This window comes from Lepidochelys kempii, chromosome 1 (genome assembly GCF_965140265.1).
Source record: "Lepidochelys kempii isolate rLepKem1 chromosome 1, rLepKem1.hap2, whole genome shotgun sequence".
NCBI classification, from domain to species: Eukaryota; Metazoa; Chordata; order Testudines; family Cheloniidae; genus Lepidochelys; species Lepidochelys kempii.
Genome location: NC_133256.1, coordinates 61,900,944 through 61,922,195, shown reverse-complemented (window position 1 = coordinate 61,922,195; position 21,252 = coordinate 61,900,944). Strand labels below are relative to the sequence as shown.

The following is a 21,252-nucleotide window of genomic DNA, read 5'->3' as shown; positions in this document are numbered from 1 at the left end:
ATGAGCCACCAGCTGTTGATTTTTAACATCACACAGAGGAGGCAGGGTAGTTTCAAGATATGACAGCTGCTGTCTTTCCTTCTGGTGCTCTGTGCTACTTAACTCCCTTGAGGTCTTGGAAGACATCAGGGAGAAGTAAAGAGTGTTACAGTTGCTTATTGCATATACTGGCCTCCACTGCAGACTGCCAGTGGTCAGAATCTGGTATGTTTTTTAAAAAGTGCTGTAGCCAAGAAATTCAGTACACTTGAACAAGTCTTATCTGCTCACAGACTGTCCTTGTTGTTTCTGCTGCACTATAGGTGTGAATGGTGCTAAAAAGACAAATCTCAGCTTGCAAGACTTTATAATCGAGGTTAGACAACATGAGGAGGAGGGTCTAGATGCATCAGTTACATCAATATACACTGTAGAGGTTAGGCATGCATCTTGTAATTGGATCTTAACAGAATTTGACTGGATTTCAACAGAATTGATATAATATAAATATTTACCAGGTTGGGAATGGGGGATTGTTTGTTTTTTTACTTAAGTCATAAATGGTGGGAGGGAAGATAAAAGGTATTTTAGGAAGAGAGCAATGTGGTGAGGCCCCCTAGACAGTGAGGCTGTTTCAAGTATCGGAGGTAACATGAAAGGAGTGAAGTTATAAGTGGGAGAAAACAGGCAAGGATTGCCAAAGACTAGAACATAAAAGAAGGTGTAATAGGAAAAAAAGTCAAAGATGGAGACGAGCGATGCAATGCAGTCTTGACAGCGAGGAGGAGTATGAACTTTATGTGGAAACACAGGAAGCCAGTAGGGCGATTCAAACAAGGTGGGAAACGATTAAAGCATCAAGAAAGAAAGATACATTTTGGCTGCAGCATGTTGAAGGCCGACGGGAGTATAATCAGTTAGAATACAAGCCAACAACAGAACTACCATAGAGAGATCAATAAAAATTACTGGAGATTGATGCCACTAAACTGCAGAAAGACACTTTCCCATAAAAGTAGATCGGAGTGTGAAACTATAAAAAGGACCGAGAAGACTCACATGCAAGGGGAGACTACAGTTTTCCTATTTTTAAGATTTATTAAAAGTGAACGCAGTTTAGAAACATTTTAATGCTGAAACCAATGTGACACTTTGCCCCTCCACACTTTTCCTTTATCTTCAATTTTCTATTTCAATCCATTTTCATATGCAAGTCAAGAGATCAGGCCCATTTCTGTCACTTCTGATACCTGCAATCTGCTTTTCTTGAGTGTAGAGACTTAACTTTGTATACAGTGATGGTAGGTCTTCTCAAGAAGAGTTACTGGTTACAAAGTGTTAACATTCTTAAATTCTAATGTTTTGGGGTCCTTAAGGGTATACTTTATAACCACTTTTCAAAAAGGAACTGAAACTAACAGCAGCCACAACTGTAGTAAAGCGAGATTTTTTATGAGGAAATTCAGCTATGACATTTAAGTTTAGGCAATACTGGCTATTAGGTTACTTGGAACTAAAAAGGCTCTTTTGCCCTCCCTACAAGACATTTATAAATTAAGCCTTATTTTACTGTGATTGCTGCACTTACTTGAACCATTCTGTGTATGGCACACTATAATATAGAATAAATCATGCTTACATATATTTTCTAAATATCTCTGAGCAAAGAAATGCAATGGGCAGTTTCATAGAAGTAATAAATAAATATCTGTATTACAGAAATCTGCAGCATGGTTGAGTCATTCATAGCAATTTATAATAATTAAATATTGATTCCATTACACTGTACAGATTTTACTTCATAATTCAATTACTGGAAATTACTGAATAGTTCAGTTAATACTGTTTAGTGTAGAAATAGGCTACTAAAAATTACTATACTTTACTTCCAATTATTTGCAGAAAAAATAAATTGTATTAGCAGTCTAAAACAATTTGATTACTAAGTGTAAGTAATAACTAATATGTCTCTCTGTTTCTTTTTTTTTTTTTTTTTGTACTCAGCAAGCCCATAAATAACTGAGTTATGGTAGCAAAGTAAAAAAGAAATAAAAAGCTGAGCGTAGCTATGAATGTCATTGGGGATCACTAGGTATTAGCTACGTATACCCTTCAATGGGAGAAAAAGAAACTCCAGAAAACTAAAATCCCAATCAATGCTCAATTTACCTGCTCTACAGTTGGAATTCCATATAATTAAGTGCTAGATTGTGCAACCCTTACACAGATGAATGAAAAAAAAGTCTACCTACCGTCTCGTAACTGTTGTTCTTTGAGATATGTCCATTCCAAGTAGGTGTGTGCGCTGCATTAACAGTCGTCAGAAATTTTTTCCCCTAGCGGTACTTGTGAGGTCGGCTGCAGAGCCACCTGCAGTTGGGCCTTCATGGTGGTGTATATAGGTCCCTGCCGACCTGCTGCCTCTTCCGTTCCTTCTTGCCAGAGTACTCTGACAGAGCGGCAGGCAGGTGGGTCTTGGAATGGACATGAGCAACACATCTCAAAGAACAACAGTTACAAGGAGGTAGGTAACCATTTTTTCTTCTTCGAGTGCTTGCTCATGTCGATTCCAAGTAGGTGACTCCCAAGCATTTCCTAGGAGAAAGGGTTGGAGCTCAGTAGGTCGCAGACTGCAGCACCGCTCTGCCAAATGTGGCATCATCTCTGGCCTCCTGAATAATGGCGTAGCGCAATGTAAAAGTGTGGACTGATGACCACGTTGCTGCCCTGCAGATGTCTTGAATAGGGACTTGCACCAGGAATGCCACCAAAGATGCAAGCGCTCTTATGGAGTGTGCTGTCAGCGCAGGGGCAGGTATCTTTGCCAGGTCATAGCATGCCCTGATGCAGGCCATGATCCATGAAGAGATTCTTTGGGACAACACTGGAAGTCCATTTATCCGCTCCGCAATGAAAAGTTGCACTGATTTCCAAAAAGGCTTTGTTCTTTCAATGTAAAAGTCTAACGCTCACCTGACATCCAGGGAGTGCAGTATTCGCTCCCGGTTGCTAGCGTGTGGCTTAGCAAAGAACACTGGAAGAAATATGTCCTGGATTATGTGGAATTGTGAAACTACCTTTGGGAGAAAAGCTCGGTGTGGCTGCAACTGTACCTTGTCCTTATACAAGACTGTATATGGGGGCTCAGAAGTTAAGGCCTTAAGCTCAGACACCCTCCTGGCTGAAGTTATAGCCACCAAGAACGCTACTTTCCAGGAAAGGTAGAGAAGAGAGCTCAAAGGCAGGACCCATCAGTCTTCAGAGCACCAGGATGAGATCCCGTGGGGGGGATTGGCTGTCTTACTTGAGGGTTCAGTCTAACTAGTCCTTTGAGGAAGCAGCCAACCATCGTGTTGACAAAAACCAACCATCCTTCCAAGGGAGGAGAAAAGCATCTGTAAGCAAGTCCAGGCTGAGATTCAGGAAGGAACAGAACTGCTGACATTTCCTGTTGTGCCCCATTGTGAACAAGTCCATCTGGGGAAATCCCCACTGTTGGAAGATGCTGATCACGACATACGGTTGAAGCAACCACTTGTGATTATGAAAGGACCTGCTGAGATGATTGGCCAGGTTGTTCTGAGAGCCTGGAAGGTATGATGCCTCTAGATGTATTGATTACACAATGCAGAAGTCCCACAGTTTGAGGGCTTCCTGGCATAGGGGAGAGGAGAGGGCACCATCCTATCTGTTTATGTAGAATATTGCTCAATGCCCTCCAGATGGGTTTGGAATGCCTGGCAAGCAAGGCGAACCACTCTTAGCTCCCTGACATTGATGTGCAGTGAAAGTTCTGCCTGGGACCAGAGACCTTGACTCCTGAGTCTTCCAAGGTACGTCCCCCATCCCATCGCCAAAGCATCTGTGACTAGAGACAGTGAGGGCTGGAGCCTGGAGAAGGGTACTTCTGCATACACCGCTTGCCACCACAGGAGCAGGGGTGGCAGGCTTGTAGAAATTTTGCCCAGAACCCGCCCCTGCCCAAGCTCCACCCCCCACCTGCCCAAGGCTCTGGGAGGGAGTTTGGGGATGGGAGGGGGGTTTGGGGTGAGGGCTGTGGGGTGTGGCTGCAGATAAGGGGTTTGGGGTGTGGGAGGGGCTCAGGGTGAGAGTAGGAGTGTGGGGGGTGAGGGCTCTGTCTGGGGCTGGGGGGCTTGGGGGGTTAGAGAGGCTCAGGGCTGGGGCAGAGGGTTGGAGTGCAGGGGGATGAGGGCTGTGTCTGGGGCTGGAGATGAGGGGTTTGTGGTGTTGGAGAGGCTGAGGATTGCGGTGCGGGGGGATGGCGGCTGTGTCTGGGGCTGGAGAGGAGGGGTTTGTGGTGTTGGAGGCGGCTCAGGACTGGGGCAGAGGGTTGGAGTGCAGGGAGATGAGGGCTCTGGCAGGGACTGCGGATAAGGTGTTTGGGCTGTTGGAGGGGCTCAGGGCTAGGGTAGAGGGTTGAGGGTGCAGTGGGGGGGGTGAAAGCTCTGGCTGGGGGTGTGGGCTCTGGGGTGGGGCAGGGCTGGGGATGAGTTTGGGGTGCAGGCAGTCTGCTCCAGGACAGGGGCCAGAGAGAAGGACTCCCCCCAGCCCTTTCCCTGCCAGCAACAGCGAGCTCTGGGGGAGGAGCCCCCCTTTCCCGCCCCCCCCAGCAGCATACTTACCCCCACCACTGTCACTGCATGTACTCCTAGGGCCCTTCTCAGGTCCAGGAATCTCCTTCACCTCCACCATGGTGGGTGCCGCCTCCTCCCCTACTGTTGCCCCTGACTGTAGCCTCACTGGGGGTGAGGGATGGGGCTGCCTCCTTGCCCTGCATGGGGGCGGAGGGGCCCCCTGTGCTGGTGGAGCGTCCCGATGGAAAAGGGAAGGCTCTGAGGTGGAATGGCAGGCTCAGAGCCAGTGTGCCGTAGCAGCGGAGATGGAGGGGCACTAGGACCCTGCGGCAGCAGTTGCTGCAGGGAGGCAGCATGGAGCTGCGGGGAAGAGGCAGAGGCAGGGATGCTCTGGGGCCCGGGGAGGCATGCGGAGGACCGGGGGTAGCAAGAGGGGGTCGGGGGACACTCAGGGGAGGCGCAGGGGGGCGGCAGGTGGGGTCGGGGGGACATCCATTCCCAAATATTGGTGGAGCTGGGCCCCAAATATTGCTGGTGCTAAGGCACCACGTGGAGATATAACTCGTCGCCCCTGCACTCAATAACTGGAGAAGGAAGAGTAACTATCTTGTCTAGGCGGTCTCGGTTTGGCCTGTATACTGAGGCCAGCCAGGCCTGAAGAGGTCAGAGCCACAGTCTCGTGTGCTGAACCGTATATGTATAAGCAGCCATACAAGTGAGCAGCTTCAGGCAATTTTGCACCGTAGCAGCGAGCTGTCGTTGTAAGCCCTCAATGATGGTGCCCCTGGTCAGAAAACGCGATTCCGGAAGGAATGCTTTGGCTTGACCTAAGTCTGGAAGAGCTCCAATTAACCCTATCTTCTGAGTGGGGGTTACAGTGCCGAATCCATTTCGAGACATACCACTCTGGCTCTGAGTCCGACAAGGACTCTGATCTCGGTGACCACAGGGATGCGCAATGGGGTGGTGCCAGGAAGTAGTGTCAAGGGGAGGGCGGCCGGTGCCGCATTATGGCTGGTTTGTCCTTAGAAGGCATAACACTTTTCTGCAGGGCCGGTGCCACCTGAGCTGTCATAGCTACGAGGTCCCTGGCTGCCTCGAACATGTCCGGGGTGGACAGAAGATCCAGATCCTCTACCAGACTCTCCCGCGTGGGGGAGTCCACCAGTACTGGACTCAACGGATCTCTCTGCAAGGCTGGTGCCAGTTTAGCCGGAGCAGGGGCTGAGTGTCCTGGCATGGGATGCACTCCACTAGCGCTTTCGCATTCCACGGCTCTAATTGTGAGCGAACGCCCCCTCCTTTTGGCTCTCTTCTGCTTCTTGTGTGGCACCAGCGAGTGCGAGCAGTGCCGGGTAGCCACAGTGGAGGTCTTCGGTGCCAGGAAGTGGCAGTGCCAAGGGTCTCTGGACCCAGAGTCCTTTTTCCGCGCCGCAATCTCTCTCACTGAGGCTGGTGCACTCCGCATCGAAGCACTGGACTTCGGGTCTGATGCAGGCTGTCCCGGCTGGGGATGGAGAACTGACTCCACAAGGAGTAGTTTTAACCTAAAGTCTCTCCTTCTTGGATCTTGGGTGGAAGCCTTTGCAGATCTTGCACCTGTAGGTCTGGAGAGCCTCCCCTAAGCACTTTAACAAGGGTCGTGGGGGTCACCCCTGGGGAAAGGCTTCTGGCAGGACCTGCATGGTTTGAACCCTTGAGACCGAGGCATGCCGCAGTCCCCAGAAGGGGAAGAACACAGTGGGGGAAACCCTAACAGAAACTTATCTAACCAACTATAAACACTACTTGAAACACTAACTAATACTAAGTTAACTATTTACAGATACAAAGAGAAAGACCACTAGGGGATCGCTTCCCGTATCAATAGAGAAGCAGCAGCTCCAGTGACCATCATGGGCAGTAAGAAGGAACTTAAGAGGCAGCGGGTCGGCAAGGACCTACATACACTGCCATAAAGGCACGACTCCAGGGGGCTCCACAGCCGACCCGACGGGTACCACTAAGCACACACATCTACTTGGAATCGGCATGAGCAAGCACTAGAAGAAGAACTACTTGTTTAAGTGCTCACCAAGGTGAGTAATGGTTGCATAATCAAGCCCTAAATAAAACAAAATAGATTTTTCACTCAAAATTCTCTAGTTTCTTTTGTTTGCACATATCCCCAACATATATGGGCAAAACAGCAATGAACTATCCTGGCACAAGTATATTTTTGTGAAATGCGAACTCAACTCATTTTGTTATTCAATGATGCTCCTTGAATCTGGAGCATTATAAATGGATGTAGTAAAAATCATCCACATGAGCACATTCTAGGTAAAATGTGCTGCTCAGGTGATCAGACATTCACTTAGCATTATTACATTTAAAAAGCATTTTTTGTAAGGCCACAAAGAGAGCATAATTACAATGGCACAGATGAGATTAGCCTCCTCCTCACTCGAAAAAGCCTTCTGTTTCAGACGGGAATTTTCAGTCTGGGAGTCATGACCCTGTAGGAGCTTGCAAATGTGTTGAAAGGGAGCAAGCAACCACCTTGCCTTTCCCATATTGCTAAATGGTCACTGGTCCGAGCCAGATGAGGGGAGGAACATAAGGTCCCAGAAGGAAACAGGGCCACAGCATGGAAAAAGTTGAGAACCTGGTTTAGGAAGCTATAGATAGATCAGACACTGGCACACAATGATAACACACTACATTTTTTAATGTAAAATAAAATACTTCCTTCACCCCTCAGGTCAGATAAATAGCTGAGTGGACATTTTATTTCCACTATTTTGGAAGCAGTCTGACATTAATTTAAAAGTCATTTTCACCACAGGGCTAGAAAAATAAAATGATATAATGTATTTAAAAATCCCACATATATTCCTTTCCTAAAGCACACTATAAATTAGTCTAATCACTGTGCTTATCACTTCATAGTTTTTAATGTGGTATCAATAAGTCAGTTTCTCTGAGAGAAATAGTTTCAAATTCCTCCCCCCCAAATAAACACACCTACATCAATTTTAAATCACCTGGCTAATCCACACGCCTAATGAATTAATTGAATCTAATCATTGTTCAATACACCAAGAAGCTCTGCTGAAATCTTTCTTGTCTCATGATTCATACTAATTTATCTCCTGATTTTACATCTGGATCTCTGCAGTCTTTATGGTGCCCACAGAGATCCAATTAAGGATGTGTCCAATGAGATCCAATTCAGAGAGAGAAAGATTTTTTTAGTGTTCTTATTAATCTAGTAGTTCCAAAGACACTAATAAGATATGAACCGTTCAAATTATATCTGAGGAAATTCCTCACTTTTAAAATTTCACTTCACAGTTACATGCACATACCAGAATCTGAACTGCAGCTGATAAACTGTCTAAAGGAAAATCTGGAAGTCCTAGCGTAGAAGATTCCTGGGAGCAGAGAGTTGTAGCAAAAGACAAGAGCTGAGAGATTCTGGAAAATAAACAAGAAATTGTAATATTTTATACATGCAAAACATACTTTAAAACTTTAAGCCCTATGAAGCTAAACACAGCATAAGATGTTGAAGCAACTTCTGAATACAAGTAAATTTTATCTAATAAAGTTCTACAGAATTAAGGACTCACAATATGAAAACTGTAATTATATATGAAAAACTGTTTAAACATATTCCCATACTTACTAAAAATTCACTTAGTTCTCATCAGTCTCTAGGGTGTGAAAAGCTCCAAGTCTGTTTTGGTAGGTCCTGCGCTTCCAGGCAGATTCTGTGGCGTCAGAAGCTCACTGAGCTGCCTTAGCCTAGCAGCAAGGACCACAGCCTACACCGAGTTACTTTCATCACAGGCCAGTATGGGAGGTGGGAAGGGGGATACCCCACAGTCTCTGCTGCTCCTTTGGGTTTAGATGTTGTTCAGCCCCCTGCCTGGATCGAGGTCTGCTTCCCCTCTCAAGAAGGTCTCTGTAGAGCATGCAAGGGGAAGGGGAACCTGGGCCCACCCTCTACTCCGGGTTCCAGCACAGGGACCCTAATGGTAGCAGCTGTTGGTGGCTTTCCCTTCACCACCGGAACTGCTTAGACTCCCTGGGCCACTTCCCCGCAACCTCCTTTTCTACCTTCTCCTTTACCTCTGTCCTTCGCAACACTTCCTCTCCTCCAACTCTTTCTCTACCTTGACCCTTCCTCAGGCTTCAGCTATCGCTTCCTCTCCTCCAATTTCCTTCCCCCGGAACTCACTGGAAGGAGAGCTTTTAAGCAGTGTAAATGGGACCTTGATTGGTTCCAGCTGTCTCCATTAGCCGAATGGCCTTAATTGAGCCTTTGCTGGTTAATTGTAATCAGGTGCCTGCATTAGCCTAACGGCCTTAACTAATCCTTAGACAGGTTAAATGGCATTGGGTGTCTTGATTGGCCTGGGGTAGCCTTTGTTTGGCTATCCAGGAAACAGGGACCTGCAAATCCTGAAGCTGATATATTTACCTTCCACTACTCTTTTATAGCCTTCTGGTCTGAGTCCACCACAAGGGATACAGCACACAAATTGCAAACAATCCTGACAGGACAGAACATTCAGCCTCTCAACACTACTTTTTTGTAATTATGAAAATTTACCTCTGTGCAGAAACATTTGATCCAACCGAGTATAATAGCTTAAGATGGTCCTGAAAATAGAACATAGCATCACATATCAGATTAATTTCTGGGTTATACCATGGATAACAGTGCATATTGTGCGAGATGTTTTCTATTTCTCATCTAATTAGACACCGAGCCTTTTGTAGCAAAGAGCCTGGTCTTGGCACACAGAATTAATTTTCTAAAAGGAAAAAAAGTTAGCATATCTTTGTTTTAGGATTATATTGTTTTATTGAAATTAATTTTAGCTACAAAATAAAAACATCAGAACAGCCATGGTGGGTCAGACCAATGGTCCATCTATCCCAGTATCCTGTCTTCCGACAGTGGCCAGTGCCAGGTGCTTCAGAGGGAATGAACAGAACAGGTGATCCATCCCCTGTTGGCAAACAGAGGCTAGGGACACTTCAGAGTATGGTTTTCAGTCCTAATAGCCACTGATGGACCTATCCTCCATGAATTTATATCTTGGAGATTATCTCTTTCTTTTCAGTAATTAACTGGGTATCAATATGACCCCCGCCCAAAAAAGGGTCAAAATATTTTATTCATGTTCAATGATTAATTTTTGAATGTATAATAGGTAAAATACAAGATTAAAGTATCAATTAGTCCTGCTCTGTAAACAAGCTTTAACTGATCTACAATGGCACTTACCTTAAAGGGTAGATGATAAACATCTCTTGCTTGAAATCTAGAACGAAGAGGAGGGTCCAATGGATTACCAGAATATCTAGGTACCGGCAGGCCCAGAGCTATCACACGAAAATCTTCACTTACTCGAACAATCTTCCATGCATCTAACTCAGTTTTAGTATGTTCCTGGATCAATTAAAATAAGGTAATAATTGGAATGCAATGACATCTTTTAGTGAGGGCCCTGATGCCTGAGCTACAGACTGAAGACCTATAGGGGAGGGATCAAAAGAGTGGTCTTCCAGTTAAATTTGGTCTTCTGCTTCCCTCGTCTTTAACACAGAGGGGCCAGGATGAAATGTTCTATCTTGATTTAAGGTATTCAATTTGTAGATCATACATCGAGGCCTTTCTAAGGTAAGGGTGGCTGAAATATGCTTCACTGAGTTCAGCCCTCAGGCAAGCTAATGATGGATTTCCACAGATGCTCAACGTTTGGAAACTATGAATTAGAGTTACAAATATCTTTCTCTTTATAAAGAAGAGAAAAAACAATGAAACTGTGTTATGTATTTTCTTCCACAGAATTAAAAGTCTAACTTTAGCAAGTTTGGTTTTTTTAACTATAATGAAGGGATGCTCCTCTGAATAAGAGAACATTTTGTTTGTATATAATATGCTGTACCACAAGTAATAACAATACAGGTTTATCACTGTACTCTTTTCTGAAGAGTACATCTATTTCATATTGAAAACTTCAATCACGTCGCCAGGAAAAGACTCATTGCAGACAAAGAAGACAGTTCTGCAGTCTTCCCACATTACAATCAAGTCTTGCTTGAAATTATACATGACTACTTCATGCAGATGCAATGCAAGAATAATGATTCACATAGAAGAACAGAAAATGAGCCATAAATTATGTAATACAATATTCCCAAACAAAAAAACAACAATATTAGATTTAGTATCACTATAGGAGATTTATTCAAATCAGATAACATTAGCAGTATACCTAAGGCACCAATTTAGAGCCATTTTATCATTAGCAAGGTACAAAAAAATGTACTGCACAATCTCAATCAATTCCTATTTGAATTTAAAGTCAGTTTTCATGTCTCCTCCTTAAATGTAGCTATGATAAAAAACCACATTTTGTACTTCAGTATGTTAATTACATTTTCATAAGTTACCTCTCCTAACCAAAACAGACTGAAATGGATCAGAAATACTCTAAAAGCAAAAAGAGGCATAACCACCAATCATAATGTCTCAGAAATGAGTTACAGTATTTAATGGCTCAGTGGGCAATGTTGTGCAATAATATGTAGGATCATGGGTGTATTTAAGTTGGAGTAGGGCACAAAAATTTTGGACAAAGTTTATTTGTTGAAAAATGCAGTTTTAGGTCTACTGAAACTATTCATGAATTCAACAAATCTGCCAAATAGTTTCTGACAAAATATTTTCAAGGTAGCTTCATGAAGTGGAAAGAGAAGGAGCTTGGGCTGGTGGCAATATGCCTTATTGCCTCGGGGTTAGAGCAGTTACCTGGAATGCTGGAGACCAGATTCAAGTCCCTGCTAAGCATGTTTCAGAACAGGGACCTGAACTTAGATCTCCCCTGTCCCTGATGAGTACCCTAACCATATATGGTATTCTGGAATCGGCCTCACTCAGTCTCTCCTATTGAAGCTGTTCCACTTTGTATAAATAATCATTGGAGCAGGGACTTGAACCCAGAACTCCCCCTCCCAGGTGAGTCCCCTAACCACCATTCTCTCTCTCTCGCCTAATGAATATTTAATTATTTAATACAAAGGGAAACAACTTCAACAGAAGAAGCTGGGCGAGACTCACCCTGGAATACCCTATAGTCTGGTGGTTAGGACACACACCTCAAAGTGAAAGGACCCAAGTTAAAGTTGTTACTCTGAATCAGACAGAATGGGGACTTGAACCTAGAATTCCCATATCCCAGGTGAGAGCTCTAACCATAGGACTATATAGTATCAGGGGCAAAGGACACCATCTCTTCATCCTGTGGTGGTTTTGTGAACAGTGTTCCAAATTGCCTTTACTTTTATTTAAAAAAGCAGTTAAAAACACCCCAAATCCAAATTAAACATTTTGGTCCAACAGAAAATTTTGCTAGACCTGAAACAATTTTTTTTCCTGTTTTGCTGAAGGGACTAAAAATTTTTTGTTTCAGATTGATCCGAAACAATTCGTTTCAACTTTTTGGTTTGTTGAGTTCAGAGAACTGAAAAATCAATTATTCACAGTGCTCTATTTGCAATTTTCCTTCCTGTGACTTGTGTAGGCTGAGCCACATGGGGCTCCATCTCAGCCCAGCACTGAGTTTTATGGGAAGTTTAGTGAAGGTTAGAAAAAGGACATTTAAAGTCACTTTTTCAAATTAATCTGAAGTTAGAAAAGTTAACTTGTATTAGCTCATAATAATTGATATCCCACACTAAGACAGGGTTAGAAAAAGGAACAATTGAAATGCTGAAGGGAAAAGATACAACAGAATACTTACCCAGTTCAGCCATGCTATAGGGCCAGGAAGCAATGAAGAACTGAGAAGCTGATGAACTATACACACTACTTAAGAGACTTGAAATGAAGGACGGTATTTTCCCCCCCACTTTGCTTAAAGCAAGCTTAAGCTATTTCTTGTTTGCTGGGTTTTTTGAACCTGGTAGAAGAAAGCCCCAGTTCTAACTCCCTGTATCTAATGCCTGGTGGAAACACGCTTCGTACAGTGGTAAGTGTGCCTTTAACTGAGAAGCTACTATGTTTTGTTTGCATTCCCTTCGTCAGCTTTTCTGTCTCCTGAAGTTACAGACTGGCCACGTTCACACAGAGATGTTTCAGAAATATTGCAGAGTCTAACGAAGTCTAACATTATTTAAAAATGATTATCAACTGACAAGCTACTGCTCATTTGGCAGATTGGGGTAGACATAATAGGAAGAAATATGGATAGGTACGAGTCAGGTGGATGGTAAGAAACTGACAGGGTATGGGACAGGAAACCATGGAGCATGTAAGTAGAGTACAGAGGACTGACAAACACCCTGCTCAAACTTAATTTTGCCTCATAAAACTTGAAAAAATGTACCAGAGGTCAAAGTCATCAGTTGGAAATTATAAAATCCCATTTCCTATTCAAGGGATCAATTTCCAATAATCTCGCTGTAATTTATATTGGCCTTTTGCACATATTTTTGCAAATTATAGGATGAGTGAAGGCAGGGGTGAAAGTAACTTAAAGGACGTACCAGTACGCAGGGCAGCCAGGGTCCTGGGCAAGGTGGGGGCAGGGTGGGACCTTGGATGGAAGGGGCAGGGCTGGGGCCAGACTCCCCCGCCATCCCTTCAGTGCTGCCTGGGGCTCCAGCAGCAATTTAAAGGGCCCGGGGAACACTGGCCAGAGCCCCAATCCCTTTTAAATCACCAGACCCCGGGGCAGATGCTCCTTTTGTGTGCCCCCCCACATCAGCAGCCCTGCCAGTACGGCGCTTAAAGCCCTGGTGCAGCAGTGCTTTAACATCGGCTGCGTACTGGCCCATATTGGCCACCACTTTCTTACTGGTACTTACTTTCACCTCTGAGTGAAGGATTATATGGCAGCAAGGAATGCATTGCATCCTTTAATCGTTCGTTTTCAGACATTCTACAATTTTTAGAGGGCTTTCTAAAGAGAGTAATGTTATTTTGAAGTGTTAGCTCAACTCCACTGGAACACTTCCAACCTCAACTTTTTTTCACAAATGTTTTTCTTTGTGAATCAGAATAGTATGTATTTGTTAGAAGTAAGTAGAATTTACTTCAAAATTAGTAGCCAGTCTCTATGAGAATAAAGGACATTCAGGAGACATTTTTTAAAAAATTATTTTTAAATGACCGAATGGCTGATTTCACCCATGACCTTCACTTAGCCAGCTATCATCTTGAGTCACATCCTCACACAGGTGAAGACACATCCAAGGGATGTACCCTGTTTATCTCAGGACATCTCTGACATAGTTAATAGGGTCACTTCCCTGTCAAAAACAGATAAAAATTCAAAACAACATAATGCTTTCCTGTACCTGTAGCAGTTTGTCATAACGTTCTGCAGACATAAGAAAGCGCCCATCTTCAAGCTGCATTTCTCTGTTTTCCAACAAATTGTTTAACACAGGCAAGACATTCCGCTCTGCCTTCTCCAAACCCTCCAACACAAGGATTCTGCCTTCTGTAGCTGCACGGACTGCACACTGTTTCAACAAAAACAACAACATTAAGAGACATATACTGCATAATATAGCACATGAAATCCAACTGAAAATGAAGGGCTTAATCCTGCACACATTGATGCCTAAGTAATCTGAGTCAATGGGACTGAGCATGGTAGTAAGTACTCTTTCCATTAGTAGCATTTGGAGGATCTTACCCTTACATAACAATTAAATTGAACACATTTTTCTGTAGAAACAATTAGTTACCGTAGGTGTTTATCTAAAAAACTATTTAATCCAGGCATCAAAACAGCATCAAAACAAACACTGGAAATTTTTGTGCCATTTTTTTTGTTAAAAATCTGATAATATTTCAAGCACAAAATGTAAAACTAAATATTAAAAGTTAAAACAATAAAAACTCCAAATATGTTCAACTTGTTCCATGGTCACAAAGCATTCCTTTACTGAATCAAAGTGAAGAGAAGACACAATTCTGACACTCACATTGGGTGGTACCTCACTGAATGCAAGTAGTCCCATTGAAATCAGTGTAGTAAGTGACTACTTTGTATGCATAAGGGTGGTAGGTTCAGGCCCTTAAAGCACATAAGCAGCAATCAAGCACACTGCAACAAGACTCAAACCACCTCTTACTGTAATGCTGACAGACCCCGGTCGTTGTCGGGCGGGATCAAACCTGGGACCTCTGAAGTATGAGCCTCTACTGCATAAACTAAAAGCCACATGGCTCTTAGCTAAGGCTATAACAGACTCATTAATCTCTAGCTAGGTTAGTTGCCCCTAGAGTGGGACAGAGCACCACACCTAGCAGGCCTGTCTACTGAGCTGGGCAGCGAAATGTTGCATCAATTAAATATATCTTAAGCAACTACACAAGGGACCAACCAAATCAGTTGCTTAAAGATATTTTGAGTGCCTTTGTATCAGTGTAGTAAGATGTAAAATCCTTTTGCTGGCATGTATTTTTTAAATATACATAGTGAATATTACATATTAGGTATTCAGACGTGCCAATGAATATTTACTTCTTTTGATTTATGCTTTTTGATTTTTTTCCCCTATATTTTTCATTTACTTTTAGCACACACAACAATTCTGGAACAAAGGTATTTAAAAGTAAAAAAAATTTAGAAAACTTCAATATTATGTTTACAATAATCCTACAAAAGTTTACAAACTGAATCACCAGTTTTATGACTGTGTAACTACATCACTACTCTGCTGCTCCAGTTTTACACCAACGTGACTCCATTAAAACCAAAGGTTCTTTGTTTATCCCATGGTAAAACTGAAGTAATGCCGTGATGAATCAAGCCCAATATTATTTTAAAACGATGACAAGTTACTTTAAAAAAAACTGTCAGTTAACTGAAATAGGCTGCTACTAAATGTAGAGCAAAATTATATTCAAAACATTTGGGGATATTTTGGAGCTCATTCTGAAACAGAAGGCTGCCTCAAAATGATGTTCTCTTATCTAGATTTCATCATATTTTAGTTTGGGGGATCTTTTATCTTTGGGTGTTGATTTACAGTACATAATTTGAGCCAATGGTCAAAACTGACCCTTAGTGCCAGTAATTATATGCAACCTCCTCATTGCCCATCATCTTAGTCCCTATAAACTTACAGTACTTCATACCCAAATATTCACAATTACCATCCTATAGAAGATTCCTGAATCCTAATACTAGACTATTTACAAATAACTGATTTACACAATGGGGTGGCATATCACACATGTTTAGAAAGTAGCAACAGGGCTTGATTTAGGCATAGGCAGCCTCATAAGGCACTACATCAAAGAGTTTTACACCAATGTAACTCCATTCAAACACCTATATTAAGGCACTTAGCAGAAGTTTTCTTAAAGCACCTTTACTTAAGGACATAGCTGCAAAGGAAAAATGACCAAAGTCCCTTCCTAGCATGTCTCTTCTAAGCACCTACAGGAGCACCTCATGTCCTCCTAGCATCGAGCCCTTTGTTAAATAAGAGAGGGAAATAAAGGGAGCGCAAAGCAAGGGCTGGGAGCTGGAGTGAGAGGAAGAGGATAGCAGGCAAAGTGAACAGGGAGAAAAGGGAGAGGGAGGAACGGGAAGAGAATGAAGGGAAGGAGAAAGGAAAAGGGAGGAAATAAGGAAACAACTAGGAGGAAAAGTAGGGAAAATGTAAAATCAGAAGAGTTTGCAGCTGGAAGAAAGGGAGGGAGACCAAGAACTGGGTCAGGAAGACTCAGATGAAGAGAACTAGCAAAAAGGCATTCGGAGGAAGAAGCGCAAAGAACAAAAATAAGAATGAAAAATGGAAAGCAAAACTCAGAAAAACAGATAATTGAGATGAAAAGGAAAAAAGAACAAAAAAAGATAAGGCAGGGAGAGAGAATGGACCAAAACCAAGTGAGATGCAACCACACACCGGTGTGTAGCACTGTAGATATGATGAGAATCAAATGCAGGTCCCTCACAAGAGGCAGACGGAATTCCAACCTGAGAAGACTGTGAACCGCTTACCTTAGTTCTGTTTATGGACAGCAGAGATACAGCACAAGCAGCAGCAGTGCAAGCTTCTCATATCACTAGTAAGATATCATGTGTCATAAATATAAAGGGAAGGGTAATCACCTTTCTGTATACAGTGCTATAAAATCCCTCCTGGCCAGAGGCAAAACCCTTTCACCTGTAAAAGGTTAAGAAGCTAAGCTGGCACCTGACCCAAAATGACCAATGAGGGGACAAGATACTTTCAAATCTGGAGGGGGGGGAACAAAGGGCTCATCTGTCTGTGTGATGCTTTTGCCGGGAACAGATCAGGAATGTAAGCCTTACAACTCCTGTAAAGTAATATAGCTAGAAAATGTGTTAGATTTTCTTTTGTTTAATGGCTTGTAAAATAAGCTGTGCTGGAGGGAATGTATATTCCTGTTTTTGTGCCTTTTTGTAATTTAAGGTTTTGCCTAGAGGGATTCTCTATGTTTTAAATCTGATTACCCTGTAAGGTATTTACCATCCTGATTTTACAGAGGTGATTCTTTTACCTTTTCTTCAATTAAAATTCTTCTTTTAAGAACCTGATTGATTTTTCATTGTTCTTAAGATCCAAGGGTTTGGGTCTGTGTTCATCTGTACCAATAGGTGAGGATATTTTGGGGGAAGACATCTCCAAGTGGTCTCTTTCCCTGTTCTTTGTTTAAAACGCTTGGTGGTGGCAGCATACTGTTCAAGGCCAAGGCAAAGTTTGTACCTTGGGGAAGTTTTTAACCTAAGATTGTAAGAATAAGCTTAGGGGGTCTTTCATACAGGTCCCCACATCTGTACCCTAGAGTTCAGAGTGGGGAAGGAACCTTGACAGCATGTCTAAAACCTGTTTTGGCAGAGGCACTTCTAAAGACAGTGTGGAAGATCATTTCTGTTTAAATCCTTGGCTTTTCTGGTAAGATTGCAAATAGTTGAGTCAATTGTGACAGTAATTTTGTGATATGTGTCCACTAGCAAACGGACGGAGACCACCGGCTCATTTCACAAAGGTTAAAGAATCATCAGAAGCTCAGGACTCCTGAATACTATCCTCTATAAACTGGATTCAAGCCAGCGACTCAGAAGAGAAAGGCAAACTGAATATCCTGGGACCTGCCTCCAAATCAAGCCCCCTTCTCTTGCACCTGCAAATAAATTCTACAGAAACTTCTGATTGAATATCTAGCTTCAAAATAAACATCTGAGGAATCTGGAATGCAACAAGCAAATAACAAGCAGGCCTCGTGTTATTTTCCCTTAAAATGAATCACTGGGTGGACATAAATTAATTGCTTCCAAAAGCAAAAGATTTCTAAATTAGTTTTATTCTGTTGACTCAGAGCAAAAAGTATGTTTTTAAAACAACACCCCAGTCATACCACTATTTCAAACACATAGCATAAAATGTCCTATCTCCTACCCTCCATCCCCAACTATACAATTCTTGTATCAAAGGAAAACTACTTTGATATTCTTGTTGAGGGAGATCATCGATCAAGTCAATAATATGCTCCAACTGACTTAATAGAAAACTTTAGTCTCTAAAGTTGTCAATCCAAGAGCTTGCATGAGCAAACACTCCTACTTTGTGTAAATAGTGGGTGTGGAGAAACCCAGAATAAACTTCAACAAACTACTAATTTTCCAATTTACAAGGATTTGCATACGATAAAGCTATAAAGACTTTATGAGTGAGTTTACTAGCCAGGGGAAAATACACAAACTGCTCATTATAGTTTCAAAATATTTTGCGTATCCATAGTATCTTTTTGCCTTAGTTGAGACACACATACTATGGATGTAGATTTGCAGAATTCATATCCTACCAATATCAGTGCAAATTCACTGTGAGGGTTCAAACATGAAGGAAATCTATGCTTTTTCTTGCATGTTATGAGCAGGTGTATGACAGAATCACTAATTTGGAGGAATGAGCAGGCTACCAATTAATAATATGATCAGAATTTTAATCCATAAGGAACATATTTTTCTACATTAACTTTTTTTTTTTAGTTGAAAATGAGTCTGAAGGACCAAATTTTAACAATTAATTAAAACTCTGTTTATAACCCGTTCTCCTGGACATGACAAATTATTTAAGATTTTGCCTTAAAAACACATTTCTCAGTATATGTTATCTTTCCAAATATTATTGCTATATCTTCTTTTGCTTATAATTTATTACAATTTTATTTATTTTTAAATGCGTCTGTCTATAGTCAATTTCTTTCACCTTCCATGAAAATTATTTATAATGCACCCATCACCATAATATGTAGGTATGAATTTTATCACTATGATATTCATCTGAGTATGCTCTCTATGGATTTCTACAGTACAGCTATGAAGTATTAGAAATTACTCTCCAAAATCCTATGAAATATGCACACAGCATTTATCTACCTCTAGAGAACTCACGGAAAGTAGTATTAACATTATATCCAATGAAGGTTGCTCCTGAAAGCAAAACAGCTATAAATCTTCCTTTGGAAAAACATATTTATGCATTCTGATGGCTCACAACTAGACTATTTTCAATAAACCAGACACAATGCAAAACATCCATTATTTCAGTTTTATCTACATCAGGATATATATTTTAGTTTAAAAAAAAACTGACAAAAATAAAGGGGGAAGGAGAGAGGGACAGAAAAAGTTTGAAATCTTTCTTCGAAGATCTTTTTAAAAATGTTTCCATGAAACTGTCTTCTTAGTTATAAAATAAAAATACAGAGATTGTTGTGGTTCTCAGCCTCCAACCAAGGCTCATTGTAATGTTTGTTCAACATGTTCAAAATATCAATCAACGGGTTTTGAAATTATGCAACAGATCACCTTGATAATCCTGGTTTTGAATATCTGTCCTTGTTAAAAGGGTGAGGGGAATTTGTGAAATGTTTTTCTCTAGGTTTATTGTAGCTGTAGCTAGGGACTATTTTGCTCATCAGATAGAAACAAGCTCTTTCCTTCCAACCGACCACCTGTGCCCAGAAGCAATGACAATATGGTTACCTGGATACCTGCCCTGGGGGATATACGCTGTAAAAATTCAGTGGTTAAAATAGGCTGATTTGTTGTCCAAAAGCAAAAACCTTTAATAAAATGTTATTTGGCTGGTAATGGCTTATAGAATAAATATGTTATGAATATTGCTTATTACAGTCTATTCCACACCTAAAAAAAGTTAACTTTAAAGCCATGAATTCCTACATTCAAAAATTCCAGAAAAAAACATTTTATAGTCTTTCCTATAATCACACAGTTTTGTGCATCTCCAAATACAAATACAAAGTAAGACAACTACAAGAATCTGTAAATCCTGCTATGAGGTAAACAGTGGCCATGGAGCAAAATTATATTGTGACAAAACGCATGTACTGGCAATTGTAGAGAGAGGTAAGGCTCGTAAGTGAAATCAGCTGTCATTGGATGTTGAAAATATGGAGCTGTGTCCTATTGGGTTGCTTAGTTTATGAGACTATATTAGTAATTATGAATACCTGAAAGAGGAGGAAAGCATCTGATAAAATGATTCTAAATAAAACTGGCTAACTCACCTTATTTTTGAGTCTTCAAAAGCACTGAATTTACCAGGTGATTGTTTCACATTTGCGATAGTTACAATGGGAAAGGTGCTGAGCAATACAGCAAATGGATGATTCTTAGTGGGGAAAAAATGAGTAAATGAACTGAAGTATTAATAATATATACTTCCTCTAAAGTCAAATGTGTAAACATTATCCAAAGTTATTAAGTGGCAAGATAGAGACTGGCTCTTCCCATAATTGACACAAAATAGTTTTCTTCAGATTGTCCATTGAATGAAACTTTTGTCTATTGAAGAGGAATAGCAGAATTTTGGAGCAAGTGACATTTTTTTAGAACATCAACAACATTGAAATATAGCATGAATGATCATTTAAGACTCTGTTCAACACCTTCACCACCTCTTCAACATTTTTCCACAATCAGGCTTAATGGAATTCTCAGGAAGACTGTGTATCTCTATATTTGCATCCAACAACAATAAATATATTGACATTTGCACTGAAGACAAGGAGGACTTTGATCAAAACATAGCAAGAATTCTACACGGGCATTAGACATACAAAAGCAACTGAGGGATGGTTTGGAATAATTTGACAGATTACTAAAGGATCAGACTACTGTCAGTCTCAGCAATATCACAGAATCATAGAATATCAGGGTTGGAAGGGACCTCAGGGGGTCATCTAGTCCAACCCCCTGCTCAAAGCAGGACAGATCCCCAATTAAATTATCCCAGTCAGGGTTTTGTCAAGCCTGACCTTAAAAACTTCTAAGGAAGGAGATTCCACCACCCTCCAAGTGAAAAAGTTTTTCCTAATATCCAACCTAAATCTCCCCCACTGCAACTTGAGACCATTACTCCTTGTTCTGTCATCTGCTACCACTGAGAACAGTCTAGAGCCATCCTCTTTGGAACCCCCTTTCAGGTACTTGAAAGCACCTATCAAATCCCCCCTCATTCTTCTCTTCCGTAGACTAAACATCCCCAGTTCCCTCAGCCTCTCCTCATAAGTCATGTGTTCCAGACCCCTAATCATTTTTGTTGCCCTCCGCTGGACTCTTTCCAATTTTTCCACATCCTTCTTGTAGTGAGGGGCCCA

General features: G+C 41.7%; 1 protein-coding gene across 5 annotated transcripts in view; it reads right to left on the bottom strand.

Moving 5' to 3' along the window:
* Positions 1–21,252, bottom strand: part of VWA8 (von Willebrand factor A domain containing 8) — a 294,392-nt gene that overhangs the window by 226,143 nt on the left and 46,997 nt on the right. For 4 of the 5 annotated variants that reach the window (XR_012159153.1, XM_073345760.1, XM_073345752.1 and 1 more), the window contains exons 5-8: positions 13,935–14,102; positions 9,856–10,020; positions 9,175–9,224; positions 7,925–8,033 (exon numbers count right to left, since the gene is read on the bottom strand). Coding sequence is in view for 3 of the 5 variants with exons in the window: in XM_073345760.1 (XP_073201861.1) it covers positions 7,925–8,033; positions 9,175–9,224; positions 9,856–10,020; positions 13,935–14,102 (492 nt within the window). In the remaining 2 variants the exon portion in view is untranslated. The other variant, XM_073345772.1, reaches the window with a different exon arrangement.